This window comes from Melanostigma gelatinosum (assembly GCF_949748355.1).
Source record: "Melanostigma gelatinosum genome assembly, chromosome: 18".
Lineage (NCBI taxonomy): Eukaryota > Metazoa > Chordata > Actinopteri > Perciformes > Zoarcidae > Melanostigma > Melanostigma gelatinosum.
Genome location: NC_136651.1, coordinates 296873 through 315195, shown reverse-complemented (window position 1 = coordinate 315195; position 18323 = coordinate 296873). Strand labels below are relative to the sequence as shown.

General features: G+C 41.4%; 1 protein-coding gene across 2 annotated transcripts in view; it reads left to right on the top strand.

The window, feature by feature from the left end:
- Window positions 1-927: 927 nt before the first annotated feature.
- Window positions 928-18323, top strand: part of ppp3ccb (protein phosphatase 3, catalytic subunit, gamma isozyme, b) — a 21811-nt gene continuing 4415 nt past the window's right edge. For both annotated transcript variants that reach the window (XM_079289298.1, XM_079289297.1), the window contains exons 1-13: window positions 928-1282; window positions 7039-7236; window positions 8051-8175; window positions 8417-8528; window positions 8607-8752; window positions 9308-9447; window positions 9714-9791; window positions 10825-10919; window positions 12811-12936; window positions 14924-15001; window positions 15166-15250; window positions 15870-15967; window positions 16978-17004. In XM_079289298.1, coding sequence (XP_079145424.1) covers window positions 1231-1282; window positions 7039-7236; window positions 8051-8175; window positions 8417-8528; window positions 8607-8752; window positions 9308-9447; window positions 9714-9791; window positions 10825-10919; window positions 12811-12936; window positions 14924-15001; window positions 15166-15250; window positions 15870-15967; window positions 16978-17004 — 1360 coding nt within the window. In that variant the 5' untranslated portion in view covers window positions 928-1230. The remainder of the gene's footprint in view (window positions 1283-7038; window positions 7237-8050; window positions 8176-8416; window positions 8529-8606; window positions 8753-9307; window positions 9448-9713; window positions 9792-10824; window positions 10920-12810; window positions 12937-14923; window positions 15002-15165; window positions 15251-15869; window positions 15968-16977; window positions 17005-18323) is intronic.

The following is an 18323-nucleotide window of genomic DNA, read 5'->3' as shown; positions in this document are numbered from 1 at the left end:
CTGCGAATAATACTTCTACTACTACTACAACAAATATCACTACTGCTGGAATTCTTTTAAGCTACAGAAACCGTTCGAATATCAAAATGTTCAGCTCTTTCAGGAGAGGGGTGACATAACTTCATATTTGTAATCTTTCAACTTTTTGAATTATTCAGCTTTTTGCAATTTCTTTTAAATTGGATATCTATTTTCAGCAATGTTTTTGAGATTCATTTCAGCTTTCAGCATTCCAACGCATTTTCAGCAGGAAATGCATTTTCTAGTTTATTTATTTGTGCATTGGAATGTATTTGTGAATTGTTCTGCGTGCATTTGTGATTATTGAGACTGATCTGACCCCATAGTTATCTGGAGGACGACAACTGAAGATCTAAACCATATAAAGGGTTTCTATTTATAGACTTTAACTTTAGAGGAAGAGGAGGAAGAGAAATTAAAAATGTAACTTTTGTCATTTTAAAAAACGTTACTCTAAATCAAAAGAAACTCATGAGTTGATACAGAAATGCAATATTTGAGTGAAGCTGCTTTTAAACACAGTTTAAAACACAGAGTGTGTGTGTGGCTCAGCGGACCGTGAACGCAGCGCATTAAATATCGCATTAAAAACTATACTACCCACAAACCCCCGCGGTGAAAACATGTTGTAAGGAAATCCAACAGCAAGCGGATTTCCTTACATGTTCTCGCCGCAGGGGTCTGTGGGTAGTGTAGTTTTCGGATTATTGTAATAATCCCACAGACAGGCAGAGGGGGGGGGGGTTCTGTACGACACCTCTGATCACGACAGAAAAGCGCGAGCTCCAAGCAAGAAGCAGCTCGTGCGAGAATAAAAAGGGATAAAGTTGAGCTCTGATCTGACCACCGCTCGTTGTGCTCCTGAACGCATCATCTGACGTTCTGATCTGCTCCTGAACGCACCACCACCAGAGGAGGACCAGGGCCGTTTCCTGGAGCATTGGATCCGCCTGAGAGTCTCTGATCAGCGGTTTAGCAGCACCGCGGAGCAGAAACGGAGGACATTAAAACATATATATATTAAATTTGTTCTTTAAATAGCTTTAACTCTCCCCCCTCCCCCCACTAGTCCGGGTTAACTCGGCTCGTCCTGCTGAACTTAGCTAGCTCCCGCTAGCTAGCTAGCTAGCTAAACTAAGCTAAGCTAAGTCTAGTTTAGACATTTAGCTTTTATTTTTCCTCCAACCTGCAGCTCCAGAAGGAGGAAGCATGTCTGAGAAAGAGCCGAACAAACTGTCCACCACCGAGAGACCCGTAAAAGGTTTGTCACGTTTATTTCTCGGTTCTTTTCTTGCAGGAAGTTAACGAAGAGCTAAATGTGAGCAGAATGTTCAGTTTAACGGTAACAACACACGTTAACCGGTCATTAACTCGTTTGTTTTTGGGTGGATCGTGGTGCTTACTACCCTTAAACTCCCACCACCATCTTTATAATGAGGTAGTCCGGTTATGAAGAAGTTAATCAATCCAAGCTCAGCTAATGAGTTAACAGTTAGCTTCTTAGCTTAGCTGTCCGGACGTCCAGATGTCAGCTATCTGTCAGAATCGGTTTCAATCTGACTTTCAACGTACATACATAGAATATACAAAGAAACAATAAAACGCACAAAGAATGAAAACAACGACATTAAAGACGACAAAGTAGAAGAGAGAAACTGAGCATACACATTTAACATGAACTATGTGCAATATACATGTCACTTCTGACATCCAGCTGTTAGAATGCGTTCATGTTCTCTGATGTGGAAATGTGATTTAAGGTGGAAACATAACGTCGTGTGATGAAATACTGTTATGGTTGTGGATGTAAATGAAGTGCTGCAGTGTGTGTGTGTGTGTGTGTGGGTGGGTGACTGTGTGTGTGTGTGTGGGGGGGGGGGGTGTGTGTGTGTGTGTGTGGGGGGGGGGGAGTGTGTGTGGGGGGGGGTGACTGTGTGTGTGTGTGGGTGACTGTTGGTGTGTGTGTGTGGGGGGGGGAGTGTGTGTGTGGGGGGGGGGGGTGAGTGTGTGTGGGGATGGTGACTGTGTGTGTGTGTGTGGGGGGGGGGGGTGTGTGGGGGGGGGGGGGGGTGAGTGTGTGTGGGGATGGTGACTGTGTGTGTGTGTGTGGGGGGGGGGTGTGTGTGGGGACAAGTCTTCTCTTTCCAACAGCTGCTTTTAGAGAATGAAGAAGACCTTTTATCCTGGATTACTCATTTTATATCTCTATACCGATAACGATCGCAATATATTGCATGTTTTCTGGTAATGAACAAACTTAAATATATATATTTGTATTAGGGCTTGACGGTATGACCAAAAATGTGTATCACGGTATTTTGTAAGATTCTGCCGGTATATCACGCTATTTTTTCACGGTATATCACGGTATTTTTCCCCCAGCGTTAACGCATTAATTCACGCCGAAAATTATTTTATCGCACGTTTAATTATTAAGGGCAGCACGTGACCATTAACGTACAGTGGGCAGGCGCGTGATGGTGTAAACAGGAAGTGGATTGCTTGCTTAGTTAAAAAAAAGACAGAGTAATAAAGTAGTCTTTAATAATGAAAAGTTGTATTTGATATATAAGAAACTAGAAAAAATATCAGTGTAAGGAAGACATTTTATATTCATCATATTGCACACAGATATATTGCACATAAGGGCATTAATTCAGTTGCACATTTAAGGTTTCATTCATTCATATAACATTAGTACATCACATATCCATGACACTAATACTGCTAACCCAGGTTAAATCTCAACAGTGTTGAATTTTGAATGCAGATTAATGCACATTGCACCACATTGCTGGACAAAGTGTCACCTTTTAAGGAAAGGACCGGCTGCCTACAACACGTGTCTGCAGCCTGAGACGGAAGTGTCGCAGGACAGAGCGGCTCTGGAAAGCCACTGAGCTAGAAGTGCACCACACATATCTCAAAGACCTCAGAGTGTCTTTTAATAATGTACCGTAGTAAAGGAAACTGGAACTGCTTACTTTGCTGAATGAATTTCTTCCTCAAAGAGAATTCTCAAGATTTTGTTTTGACACAATTAATATAATTGTTTCACAGTCTGTCTCTACAGTACCATGCTCTTCTGTTGACGATTGTATCAAGTTCCTTACCTATTTCATTTATTAGGTAATGGCTATGAGGTCCGGTATTCAGCCTGGGATTTGTTCATCTACCTGTAGCTCCTCCGTTTAGGTTGCTCCAAAACTCCGGTGTGGCTGCTCGGTGTAAACGTAGCAAAGATGGAGTAAAACTGGAGTAGTGTGGACTCGGCCTCTCTATCTCATGGCCGGTCTGTCTTTGTTCCTCCTGCATCGCTCTGTTCTGTACTGGAGCGACGGAGCCTCTCCCAGCTGTTAGCAGACTGCTGTGCTAGCGGGCTAACTAGCGAGCTGTACCCAGCATGCAGTTCAGTGGTGAAATTTTATAAATGGACAATTATTCCTGTTACAAACTGTTGTGTCGTGGTGTCCTGTTAAAGAGCGTTAGTTGTTATAAAGTTATAACCATGACTAGGGGTCCCTCTCAATACATGAAGACCACTAGCTCCTACTCTAGCGCTCCCAGCGGCCAACAATATATTCTGCTGCCTGTTGAAGAGTGACAGCAGTTGTTTCTGTGCACCGGTATGACGGTGTGTGAGAAATTCATATCATACGGGAAATTAAAACCGGTATACCGCCCAGCCCTACTTTCTATACTCCTGAGTGAAATAAATACTTAACAAACTCATTTTATAAAGAACTTTAGTGTAAAATGAACATATGGTGGAGAATACCACGACTCAGCTCCTCTTTATCCTCCAGCTGGTGGAAGAGGTCTGTAGCCAGGAACCAGGTCTAAACTAAACCCTAAACCAGCTCTTCTGCTTTTAGTTTAGTTTTTCTGACTTTGTTTCCTCGATGGTTCGCTCTGACACTTCGATAAAAACATGTAAATATATTTGAATGTTGAGGATTAAATATGGTCCTGGTTCTAGTGAAGCTGGTCCTCAGATAGTGAAACATGAACTACAGACGGTGCTTCATCAGCTGGTCGACTGACCGAAAACTAATATGAAGATATTCTGATAATCAATCAAAACATCTTCTGCTTTTCTCTGAAACATATCATTTAAACTGAATGTTTGGGTTTTGAAGAAGTCAATCTGGAACATTGCTAAATCCATTATTACGCAATACAAACGATAATTGCAGCGGTAAATGACTTAAATAAATACTTATAATACCATTGTTTCCTACAGATAGACTTGACTATTAACTACTACTAGTTAGTATTTATTCAACCAGCAGGACGGTGAGGTCACGTGTCTCTAGCTCAACGGCCTCGTTTGATTGGTTCAGAGGGTTAACGAGGATTATCAGTGTGAAGCTCGTTAAAGATGGATGCTGGAGGACAGACAGACTAGCTTTCAGTGTGGAGCAGGTTCACAGTATTTATTCACCTGTGGTCTTTGTTGCTCTGATGTTGACCTGCTGATAATTGCTCGTTAACCAATCCGAGCTCAGAAACAGAAACAAAGAACCGTCTGTTTGATTATTTTTGGTTTTGTTTACATTTGACTGTCAGCTGACCACAGAGACAGCGTTATACAACCAGGAAGTAACAGACTTTATGGGACGTCCTGCTATGAATGAGACGTTCACTGACGTGGACGTTTTCTTTAAAGTGAAGTCAGAGCTTCACGTGTTAAAGCTGCATTCTCTCTAGTGGCCACCAGGGGGCGACTCCTCTGGTTGTATAGAAGTCTATAGAAAATGACTCTACTTCTCTCTTGATTTATTCCCTCAGTAAACATTGTAAACATGAGTTTATGTCTCAATCTCTAGTTTCAAGTCTTCTTCAATACAGCATGATGTTCATTTAGTACATTATGGTCCATTTAGAGTCACACAGACCATAAAGCAGAGTGGCGACGTCCAAAACACTGAACTAGAGACTTCATAACGTCACAAACTAATGAGAGACTTCTACTTCTTTACTGACAGCTGTAGATACTAAATCTGGCACACCTGATTATTAAAGAGCTGCTTGATCCACAAACTGAAGATCCTGATTCAGAAATATTATGTTTATGAGCTGAAGTGATCTAATCCACCCGAACAGAGTGAGGCTTCTTCCTTCAGAGGATCTTTGGTCAGGCAGACAAATATAAATCAGATATCTTTAGTACGATCACGTGTTTAACACCTGGAGGTTCAGTTCGAGTATTTTACAGCAAATTAGGACAGAAAACTCGTATTTTCAGAAGATATTTTGTGTTTTCCTAAATACAGCGTGAGGTGTTGCAGACAGAGAAGATATGAACTCTTCACTTTACATCTTTTTATGAGGACACATGGAGGAGCTTCAGAGAGGGAAATGAGATCACCACACACACACACACACACACACCCCCACACACACACATGGCCCAGTGGTCTAGTTTAGAGACTCTGAAACCAAACCAGGTCACATATTGAGCTGGATCTCTGAACTGGTTCATCACCAGAAGAAGAAGAAACCAGTCACTGGAGACCAAGTGACATGGAGACCTGTCAATCACCGTGTAGCCCCGCCCTAAAGCATCCCCTGCTTTATGGTCTGTTTGACTCTAAATCAGGGGTCTCAAACTCATTTTCACTCCGGGCCACATCAGCATCATGGTCGCCCTCAAAGGGCCGGTTGTAAATGTAACTACTCCTAACATATTGGTAAATAACTGTCTCTGCATTTGATTATTGTTTATTCAAGTGTAAAAATATTGTACATGCAGTTATATAAATGGAAACATATATTTAAGCACATTTCTGTTATTACAACTTAAATCCTTTTAATTTAGGGTTAAGAAACCCACATTACTCTGTCAAAGATCAAACTATTAAAGACAATATCAAAGACAAATATCAAACAAGTTATTACAATAACTTTGTTCAATGCTTAAAATCCTTTCAATCACGTGAAGTATTTCATGTGTTGTAAAGACACGTTTGAAGTCTTCAATGTACTCACAATACATTTCCATGTCAAGTGTACAGTAACTTCTGTGACTGTTTCTCATCATTTTGACTTTCTATCTCAGAATTATGACTTTCTATCATAGTTATGACGTTCTATCTTATAACTTCAACTTCCTATCTCATAATTTCAACGATGGGGATATTTTTATTATCAAGTCTAACTTTAAAAAAGATTTTATTTTTTTCAAACTTTTTTTTTTTTTTGCTGGCGGATTCGCGGGCCACATAAAATGACGTGGGGTGCCGCATTCGGCCCGTGGGCCAGGAGTTTGAGACCCCTACTCTAAATGGACCATAATGTACTCAATGAACATCATGCTGTGCATGATGAAGAAGGCTTGAAACTAGAGATTGAGACATAAACTCATGTTTACAATGTTTACTGAGGTAATAAATCAAGAGAGAAGTAGAGTCATTTTCTATAGACTTCTATACAACCAGAGGAGTCGCCCCCTGGTGGACACTAGAGAGAATGCAGCTTTAACACGTGAAGCTTTGACTTCACTTTACAGAACCGGAGTTTGTCTCCGGGTTCAGATACATATTTATTTAATATTTATGTAGATGTGAGGATCTTGTCTCTGAGTCTCTGGTGTTAAGAGTTCTGGTATTGCCTCCTCTGTCTTCAGGTCGAGTCTCAACATGTTTAAACTCTCATGACGTCTCCAGAGTCACTGATGGAGTCAGAATAACAACACATGTCTGGTTTATATATAATATTAATAATCTATAGAGTTCATATATTCAGATAAAACATTTCACATTTAAGAACCTGGAACCAGGAAATATTTTATTTTACGTCTGTATTTATTGTTTTATTTCCAGTCATTGATGATACGGACACAGGTGCCACCTTTTTAAATGCACTTTTAGCCTTATTGTCTTATTATAATTAGAAACATTAAAATGACGGTTAACAACAGAGACAGTCTAAGATTGTCTCATTATAAAAAGCGGTGTAAACAATAGTCCGCTATGTGTGTGAGTGACTCTTGTCCGTCTGTCCGTCCCCCGGTAGCGGTCCCGTACCCCCCCGGTACCCGTCTGTCTGTAAAGGACCTGTACGTGGACGGGAGGCCCAGTGTGGAGGTTCTGAAGGCTCACCTGGTGAAGGAGGGTCGTCTGGAGGAGGAGACGGCTCTGAGGATCATCAACGACGGAGCAGCTATCCTACGCCAGGAGAAGTGTATGCTGGAGGTGGAGGCGCCCATCACAGGTAAACACGCGCCCGTCACAGGTAAACACGCGCCCGTCACAGGTCAACACGCGCCCGTCACAGGTCAACACGCGCGCCCGTCACAGGTAAACGCGCGCGCCCGTCACAGGTAAACGCGCGCCCGTCACAGGTCAACACGCGCCCGTCACAGGTCAACACGCGCGCCCGTCACAGGTAAACGCGCGCGCCCGTCACAGGTCAACGTGCGCGCCCGTCACAGGTCAACACGCGCCCGTCACAGGTAAACGCGCGCGCCCGTCACAGGTCAACGCGCGCGCCCGTCACAGGTCAACGCGCGCGCCCGTCACAGGTCAACGCGCGCGCCCGTCACAGGTAAACGCGCGCGCCCGTCACAGGTCAACGCGCGCGCCCGTCACAGGTCAAATATATAACTTTTATAATTTAAAAATAATTTTTATAATATACAATTGTTGAGTTTTCTGTTTTAAATCACAGTAAAGTAAATATAATATATACACACTGAGACATTTAGATATATGTCATATTACAATGTTTTCTGATATTTTGTACAATAAATACATTTGTTTTATAACTTCCAACAAAAACATTCTAAAATCCAATAATTACATATTCTAAAATGTTTTCTTTGTCTCTTCTGTTTAAAAAGTGAATATTTTCTGCTTTTGGTCGCACAAAACGAGACATTTAAATATTTCATATACTTTACTGCTGTAAATACCTTTGTGTTCAGTAGGAACCAATGTCCTCAGGAAGAGACTGTGTTGACAGACGGACCAACATGTTGTTGAGCTTTAACCTTACAAACGTGTGTGTGTGTCCGTTCCCCCCCCAGTGTGTGGAGACGTCCACGGACAGTTCTTCGACCTGATGAAGCTGTTTGAGGTCGGAGGATCACCCAGCAGCACCAGATACCTGTTCCTGGGGGACTACGTAGACCGAGGATACTTCAGCATCGAGGTAGAGACACAGAGACACACATCTCTGACATTTGGAGTGACGGCCTGCTGCTCGGGCTTAGCAGAGCGTCTTTAAATAGTCACAGTCCAAATCAACTGAGTCAACACAAATGAAAGAAAGAAGCTGAGATTGTTCCTTTGTCATTAAAATCACCAATCAATCAAAAGGGTTGAAGAGCAGGAACCAGTTAAATCAGCAGCATTACTGGATATTTACCGTGTGTGTGTCTGTGTGTCTACAGTGTGTTCTCTTCCTGTGGGTGCTGAAGATCAACCATCCCAACACCCTCTTCCTCCTCAGAGGGAACCATGAGTGCCGGCATCTCACAGAGTACTTCACCTTCAAACAGGAGTGTAAGTCCTCGACCCTCACGCCTCCTAAACAAACCCCTGTACGTGTGTGTGTGTGTGTGTAACGTGTGTGTCCTGCAGGTAAAATCAAGTACTCTGAGAGGGTCTATGACGCCTGTATGGATGCGTTCGACTGCCTGCCTCTGGCTGCGCTCCTCAACCAGCAGTTCCTCTGTGTTCACGGAGGCCTGAGCCCCGAGGTCACCTGTCTGGACGACATCCGGAAGGTAAACCGCTAACACCAAGCATGCTCCCGTTTATATTCTACATGAAGGTCCTTACACCATGTCGAATAATAGAAAAGTCAACTGCTAAAGTAGTAAAGTATACAATATTTCCCTCTGAGATGAAGCTCAGCTGTTCAAAACATATTTAAAAAGGCTGTAAATGTAAACAGTTTATACAGTAAAGCTGAAATTAACCCATTAGTTTACTGACAAACGACAGATCAAATAGATCAAAGTTTTCCTTCATTCTCTTATTTAACAAACACTGTAAAGCTGCAGATGAATCCATAATTAAAAAGTCACATTTTCAAATCCTGGTTTGGATATAATAATTGTGTATAGATAAATAATCATTAGAGCCACAAAAGCTGGAGAAGGTGAGTAATATTCAGAAATGGTATTTCTGAGATTAAACTGGTACATTTACACAAACAAATAGATAAATAATGGAGTCTAAACCCTGTGTTGTCTCTAATCTGCCTCTCTGGTCTCTAATCTGCCTCTCTGGTCTCTAATCTGCTTCTCTGGTCTCTAATCTGCTTCTCTGGGCCACAGTTGGACCGGTTCAAAGAGCCTCCGGCCTTCGGGCCCATGTGTGACCTGCTGTGGTCCGACCCGGGTGAGGACTACGGATCTGAGAAGACCCAGGAACACTTCAGCCACAACAGCGTGAGAGGCTGCTCGTATTTCTACAGGTAGGACCTGTTCCCACATTCACCTGAGACGATCTCAAGCTTCTACAAACAAAGGTTTATCTCTGGAGACGTCACCGCTGGTTAAATCCTGAAACTAAATATTTGCGTTCTGTGCTGTGTCTTCATATTTGTTCTGAATGTAGACCTGTTCCAGAACCTGTTCAGAGCCTCTTTCATATCCTGCTGTTAGTTTGTTGAAAGGATTCACTGAGACTCGTTCTCTATGGTTGATTAGTAACACTGTTCTTCTTCTTCTGTGGTTCCAGTTACCCAGCAGTATGTGACTTCCTGATGAACAACAACCTGTTGTCTGTAATACGAGCTCATGAAGCTCAGGATGCAGGGTGAGTGGATTCCTTCAGTAATATTACGCGTGTATGTACATACACATACGTGTATGTACGTGCGCACGTGCACACATGTACATACGTGTATGTATATGTACACGTACATACATGTGTATGTACACACGCATGTCTCACGTTAATGTTAACTATGATGCTGTAACTCAGAGGTGATGAAGGTGATGCAGCTCTACTCTTCATCACTATGATGCTATAACTCAGAGGTGATGAAGGTGATGCAGCTCTACTCTTCATCACTATGATGCTGTAACTCAGAGGTGATGAAGGTGATGCAGCTCTACTCTTCATCACTATGATGCTGTAACTCAGAGGTGAAGGTGACCCAGCAATCAAAGAATAAAGACACTTTACCCACAATTCAGGTGTATTTTCCCTTTAACTCACGAGATGCAGCATGTTTCATACTTAATGTGAATATAATTCGTACTTTGTTGGCATCTTATTCTGAAAACCGGATGTTCGTCTGAAAAAAACGGATGTTGTCTCACGTTAATGTTTCGGCTAACAAAGTCCTTTGCTCCCGATCTGTGCGTTTAAATGAGTTTACGGTGAATGTCAGCATAGAGCTGCACTAACATGTGAGTGTCTGTGAGTTGACCAGCAATGTCCAGTCGTCTCCATGGAGAGCAGCAGCTGGTGCAGCTTCTCTCTTTATTTATTTATTTTATTTCCTATCTCAAAAGGCTCAAGCACACACACACACACACAACTGACTATAGGATGTTTGCTGGCTTTTATCCCACTGTTCTTGTCATCCTCTTGTTGTTATGTATATGTATTGTCTGTTGTCTCTCAATAAAAAAAGAAAACACAAATTATAATACATTTAAAAAATGCGTTGACGCGCGATAAAATAATTGTCGGCGTTAATTAATGAATGCGTTAACGCGAAATTAACGCGTTAACTTGCGATTACAATTAAAAATTGTAATCGTTGCCCAGCACTACTTATTATACTTTATCTCACAGAAGCATATCTTATTCTATCCTCATCTTCTAAACTGTCCTTCAGGTATCGAATGTACAGGAAGAGTCAGACGACAGGCTTCCCTTCTTTAATCACCATCTTCTCTGCTCCCAACTACCTGGATGTGTACAATAACAAAGGTGAGAGGAACCATGGAAACGTGTAGCAGACCTTGAAGCCCTGGCAACAGGAGACAGGAAGTAGAGAATGTTAATGTGTGTTAGACAGGAAGTAGAGAATGTTAATGTGTGTGTTAGAGACAGGATGTAGAGAATGTTAATGTGTGTTAGACAGGAAGTAGATAATGTTAATGTGTGTGTTAGAGACAGGAAGTAGATAATGTTAATGTGTGTCAGACAGGAAGTAGATAATGTTAATGTGTGTGTTAGAGACAGGAAGTAGAGAATGTTAGTTTGTGTTAGAGACAGGAAGTAGAGAATGTTAATGTGTGTCAGAGACAGGAAGTAGAGAATGTTAATGCGCGTTAGACAGGAAGTAGAGAATGTTAATGCGCGTTAGACAGGAAGTAGATAATGTTAATGTGTGTGTTAGAGACAGGAAGTAGATAATGTTAATGTGTGTCAGACAGGAAGTAGATAATGTTAATGTGTGTGTTAGAGACAGGAAGTAGAGAATGTTAGTGTGTGTTAGAGACAGGAAGTAGATAATGTTAATGTGTGTGTTAGAGACAGGAAGTAGAGAATGTTAGTGTGTGTTAGAGACAGGAAGTAGAGAATGTTAATGTGTGTGTTAGAGACAGGAAGTAGAGAATGTTAGTGTGTGTTAGAGACGGGAAGTAGAGAATGTTAATGCATCTTAGAGACGGGAAGTAGAGAATGGTAATGCGTGTGTGTTAGAGACGGGAAGTAGATAATGTTAATGCGTGTGTGTTAGAGACGGGAAGTAGATAATGTTAATGCGTGTGTGTTAGAGACAGGAAGTAGAGAATGTTAATGTGTGTCAGAGACAGGAAGTAGATAATGTTAATGTGTGTGTTAGAGACAGGAAGTAGAGAATGTTAGTGTGTGTTAGAGACAGGAAGTAGAGAATGTTAATGTGTGTGTTAGAGACAGGAAGTAGAGAATGTTAATGTGTGTGTTAGAGACAGGAAGTAGAGAATGTTAGTGTGTGTTAGAGACAGGAAGTAGAGAATGTTAATGCGTGTTAGAGACGGGAAGTAGAGAATGTTAATGCGTGTTAGAGACGGGAAGTAGAGAGTGTTAATGCGTGTTAGAGACGGGAAGTAGAGAATGGTAATGCGTGTGTGTTAGAGACAGGAAGTTGAGAATGTTAATGTGTGTGTGTTAGAGACAGGAAGTAGAGAATGTCAATGTGTGCGTGTTAGAGACAGGAAGTAGAGAATGTTAATGCGTGTTAGAGACGGGAAGTAGAGAATGGTAATGCGTGTGTGTTAGAGACAGGAAGTAGAGAATGTTAATGTGCGTGTGTGTTAGAGACAGGAAGTAGAGAATGTTAATGTGTGTGTGTGTGTTAGAGACGGGAAGTAGAGAATGTTAATGTGTGTGTGTGTTAGACAGGAAGTAGAGAATGTTAATGTGTGTGTGTGTGTGTGTGTTAGAGACAGGAAGTAGAGAATGTTAATGTGTGTGTGTTAGAGACAGGAAGTAGAGAATGTTAATGTGTGTGTGTGTGTTAGAGACAGGAAGTAGAGAATGTTAATGTGTGTGTGTGTGTTAGAGACAGGAAGTAGAGAATGTTAATGCGTGTTAGAGACAGGAAGTAGAGAATGTTAATGCGTGTTAGAGACGGGAAGTAGAGAATGGTAGTGTGTGTGTGTGTGTGTGTGTGTGTGTTAGAGACAGGAAGTAGAGAATGTTAATGCGTGTTAGAGACAGGAAGTACAGAATGTTAATGCATGTTAGAGACAGGAAGTAGAGAATGTTAATCTGCGTTAGAGACGGGAAGTAGAGAATGTTAATGCGTGTGTGTTAGAGACAGGAAGTAGAGAATGTTAATGTGTGTGTTAGAGACAGGAAGTAGAGACTGTTAATGTGTGTGTTGTGTTCTCAGCGGCGGTGCTGAAATATGAGAATAACGTGATGAACATCCGTCAGTTTAACTGCTCTCCTCACCCCTACTGGCTGCCCAACTTCATGGACGTCTTCACCTGGTCGCTGCCCTTTGTCGGAGAGAAAGGTGAGGCTGTGATGTCATAATGAGGTGTCGCATGTTGTGTGTCGATGCTGCATAGCTTTAAGCAGCATGTATGTAAAGATGGAGGTGAAAAATGTAATTTAAACCCAGTGGTGGGCCGTCGGGGCCTGCAAGGCCTTCTATGCTGGCCTAAACAGAATCACAGCTATTTATATTTTAAAAAAGAAAAAATATTTTTCCCATTATCTTATTTTCTCATTGCACAGCTCCTCAGTGTTCATCTGTGGCTTTCCCGCGAGGTGCAGAGTGTGCTGTGATTGGTCAGTGGGCGAGCGCGTGACTATCACGAAATTGAACAGCCAGCTGAGGCTGATGGGTAGTGAATCACATCACGTGATTTAGGTCAACCAATCAAAATGCATTGAGAGTGAGTTGAGCTGCACCATGACACAAGGTGCTGAGAGGAAAGACGCTGCAGAGAGGTGCGTTCATGTTGGGAAAGTAAAACGTCTCTCTTTGGGTCGCGGCTTGTCATGAAGGACTGACGGTGGATCCCACAGCCAGACCAGCTGAGGACATCATATTTTCCTGAATTTAGGCTTTTGCATTCTCTAAATGCTCGAGCGTTATTCAAACGACTCGCACCGAACGGTTTAATACGAAGACGTACATAGTTACAGCCTTAACAATGAGCTGTGGCGCCACAATGTGGTTATAAGTGGTATTTCAGCTGCAGGACAGCAGTGAAGGCCCAGGTATAAACTGCACGGCCGCCACTGTTTAAACCGGCAGAAGCTTCAACACACAGCAAACACATCAATCTAAACCAGTGGTTCTCAGCCGGTCTGCCTGCAGGACCCACCATCACCCCTCAATGACAAGCCGCGACCCAAATTTTCAACTTCTCAAATGTATTTAATGAAAAGATGGATCAGTTTGAACCTGAGCTGAAGATGTCCTCTGCAGTCTGGTGTAGGAGCTCTCTAGTGCAGAGAACTTGTTCCTGTCTGTCCCCGGCCCACACATGTTTCACGTAAACCAGTAAAACGGCTTCATGCTTTCTTGTGCCAGAACCTCGCTGCACAAAACACACTGAGCTTTTTGTCCTCAATGTAAGAAAATCCATACCGGTCTGGCTGCAGGACCCATGTAGTCTGTCATACTTGCGTTTTGCCAATTAGCATGAAACCAAATTTTGTGGGTGTTCTTCTATACTGTGACGTTGAGGGTGTATATTAGCATTACAAGGCATTAATGCCAAATACTGTTAAGCAGTGTGATTAAAATACAAGCACAGGATTTTGTTTTTACCAGGCAAAGGCCCGCGACCCACTGAAAATGGATCACTGATCTAAACAATATAAGATCAAAGACTGTTATTCTTCTAAATCCATACTTCTGGCTCTGTGTAAACATGTTATAAATGTCATGTTACGTTACGCCGGCGTGGTGTGCAGCTCCTGCAGCAGCTCCGAGCCTTAAAGCCACCAGAGTAAATTAGATCCGTCATTAATATCATGTTTCACAGAGTTATGAATCACGTGACACAGAACCAGAGAGACGTCTGATAAGTCCTCAGCTCTCTGTAAACGTGTTGCATAAAGCTGCCTTTTAATAAATCAAATGATTATTCATTTCATACTCTGTTCTGTAACGTTTATTCTCGTCTTATTCTCTTTTAACTAGTTTTCATTTTCTATTCTCTTGTTTTTTTAATGTAAAAGCACTTTGAATCGTCTCGTTGCTGAAAAGTGCTTTATTGATATTGTTATTTATCACTGAACAGAAGATCAGTTGGCAGCTATTTTATAAATCAGTGATTGATATAAAAATGTTGTTTTTTAAAAGCAAGAACACTAAAAGTGCTTTGGTTCCAGCTTCTGAAATGGGAAGGTTTCCATTTCTTTATCATTGATGCCGGAGTGAATATCTTTATTGTGTTATCAGAGTGAAGCGTCACTGTTCTATGAGCTGATGATCTGTGAATGAAGCCTTTAGATGTTGTGACTGACTGAACTTGTGCTCTCAGTCACTGAGATGCTGGTGAACGTGTTGAACATCTGCTCTGACGACGAGCTGATGTCAGAAGGAGACGACACGTGTGAAGGTAAGAGGAAGTAGCACCTTCATTGCCATCATCATCATCACACCTCATCTACACTGATTTAAATGATCTGATGAAGTTGTATCATCATGGTGTAGATGTTGAGGCTGTGGAGCTTCAGAACATGTAGAATGTTGATGTTCTTCTTCTGTCCTCCTGCTGTCCAGGAGGAACTCCAGCCGTGAGGAAGGAAGTGATCAGAAATAAGATCCGGGCGATTGGGAAGATGGCTCGAGTGTTCTCTGTGCTGCGGTGAGTCTCTAGTTTCTATTCTCTGCGTGGAGCTGAACGTCTCCATGTTCACCAGGTTAACCTGCTGCTTTCTGACTGGATGAATTCTTCTCTCTGGTTCACAGTATAAAGATGTTTATACGTTTGAGTCCATCGTCGTAGAAACTTGTCTGTTCTCACTCGTGCTCCACTTCACCCAAAGCTAATGACTTGTCTTGATTGTCCTCTTTCCTTCCTGAGGAAGTGTGTCACCATCGTTTGTCCTTTTAACCATGAAGTTATTTCAAGGCCTCAACTCTTCCTCTTTTATTTCTTATGTGTGATTTTAAGTGTCTTCACTTCTGCTTTCTGTTGACGACATAGTCTTCAACTCATCACTAGTTCACATTAAAGTACTCTGATCATCTACTGCAGTACAAGTACTACTACTGTAGTAATATGCTGACTATGAAGAAGTACCACATACATTTAAAAACATCACTACTGTCGCTTTAATAAGAATAAACTCAGTGGTCCTATGATGGATCCCTGAGGAACACCAGATAAAAAAACACAGATTGTAAATAGCTGGTTTAATAAAGTTGTAATTGAATCACTGATGTGTGTGTGTGTGTGTGTGTGTGTGTGTGTGTGTTCACAGAGAGGAGAACGAGAGTGTGTTGCAGCTGAAGGGTTTGACCCCGACAGGAACGCTGCCGGTGGGAGTTTTGTCCGGCGGTCGGAGAACTCTGCAGAGCGGTGAGAACCAACACAGCCGAGCATCCCACCAAAATACACACTAAGAGACTGACCCTGAACCCTCTGAGAGACTGACCCTGAGAGACTGACCCTTAGACTGACTCTGAACCCTCTGAGAGACTGACCCTGAGAGACTGACTCTGAACCCTCTGAGAGACTGACCCTGAGAGACTGACCCTTAGACTGACTCTGAACCCTCTGAGAGACTGACCCTGAGAGACTGACTCTGAACCCTCTGAGAGACTGACCCTGAGAGACTGACCCTTAGACTGACTCTGAACCCTCTGAGAGACTGACTCTGAGAGACTGACCCTGAGAGACTGACTCTGAACCCTCTGAGAGACTGACCCTGAGAGACTGACCCTTAGACTGACTCTGAACCCTCTGAGAGACTGACTCTGAGAGACTGACTCTGAGAGACTGACCCTGAGAGACTGACCCTTAGACTGACTCTGAACCCTCTGAGAGACTGACTCTGAGAGACTGACCCTGAACCCTCTGAGAGACTGACTCTGAGAGACTGACCCTGAACCCTCTGAGAGACTGACTCTGAGAGACTGACCCTGAGAGACTGACTCTGAACCCTCTGAGAGACTGACTCTGAGAGACTGACCCTGAGAGACTGACTCTGAACCCTCTGAGAGACTGACCCTGAGAGACTCACCCTTAGACTGACTCTGAACCCTCTGAGAGACTGACCCTGAACCCTCTGAGAGACTGACCCTGAGAGACTGACTCTGAACCCTCTGAGAGACTGACCCTGAGAGACTGACCCTTAGACTGACTCTGAACCCTCTGAGAGACTGACCCTGAGAGACTGACTCTGAACCCTCTGAGAGACTGACCCTGAGAGACTGACCCTTAGACTGACTCTGAACCCTCTGAGAGACTGACTCTGAACCCTCTGAGAGACACATGTTGTTTGTCTAACATTGCATTATGCATTGATAACGTTCTCTCTCTCTCTCTCTCTCCATTCATTTTGGGCTCTTCTACTCACGCTTACACAGCCACCGTAGAGGCAGAGGAGGCAAAAGGTATGCAACAGTCTGTCTCCTGTCTCTACCTGTCCTTAGCTGTCTCTACCTGTCCTTAGCTGTCTCTTGATGTGATGAAGTCTCCTTTCTTTTAAATCCTGTTTTAATGTGGCTCATATTACTTTAATATTATAAGTAGTAACTCTATTACTGTAGAATATATGTGCTTTATTAACTCTATTACTTTAGTATTATCAGTAGTATATATGTGCTTTATTAACTCTATTACTTTAGTATTATCAGTAGTATATATGTGCTTTATTAACTCTATTACTGTAGTATTATCAGTAGTATACATGTGCTTTATTAACTCTATTACTTTAGTATTATCAGTAGTATATATGTGCTTTATTAACTCTATTACTGTAGTATTATCAGTAGTATGTATTATCAGTAGTATGTATTATCAGTAGTATACATGTGCTTTATTAACTCTATTACTGTAGTATTATCAGTAGTATATATGTGCTTTATTAACTCTATTACTTTAGTATTATCAGTAGTATATATGTGCTTTATTAACTCTATTACTGTAGTATTATCAGTAGTATGTATTATCAGTAGTATGTATTATCAGTAGTATACATGTGCTTTATTAACTCTATTACTGTAGTATTATCAGTAGTATATATGTGCTTTATTAACTCTATTACTGTAGTATTATCAGTAGTATATGTGCTTTATTAACTCTATTACTTTAGTATTATCAGTAGTATATATGTGCTTTATTAACTCTATTACTTTAGTATTATCAGTAGTATATATGTGCTTTATTAACTCTATTACTGTAGTATTATCAGTAGTATATATGTGCTTTATTAACTCTATTACTTTAGTATTATCAGTAGTATATATGTGCTTTATTAACTCTATTACTGTAGTATTATCAGTAGTATATATGTGCTTTATTAACTCTATTACTTTAGTATTATCAGTAGTATATATGTGCTTTATTAACTCTATTACTTTAGTATTATCAGTAGTATATATGTGCTTTATTAACTCTATTATTGTAGTATTATTAGTAGTATATATGTGCTTTATTAACTCTATTACTGTAGTATTATCAGTAGTATATATGTGCTTTATTAACTCTATTACTGTAGTATTATCAGTAGTATATATGTGCTTTATTAACTCTATTACTTTAGTATTATCAGTAGTATATATGTGCTTTATTAACTCTATTACTGTAGTATTATCAGTAGTATATATGTGCTTTATTAACTCTATTACTTTAGTATTATCAGTAGTATATATGTGCTTTATTAACTCTATTACTTTAGTATTATCAGTAGTATATATGTGCTTTATTAACT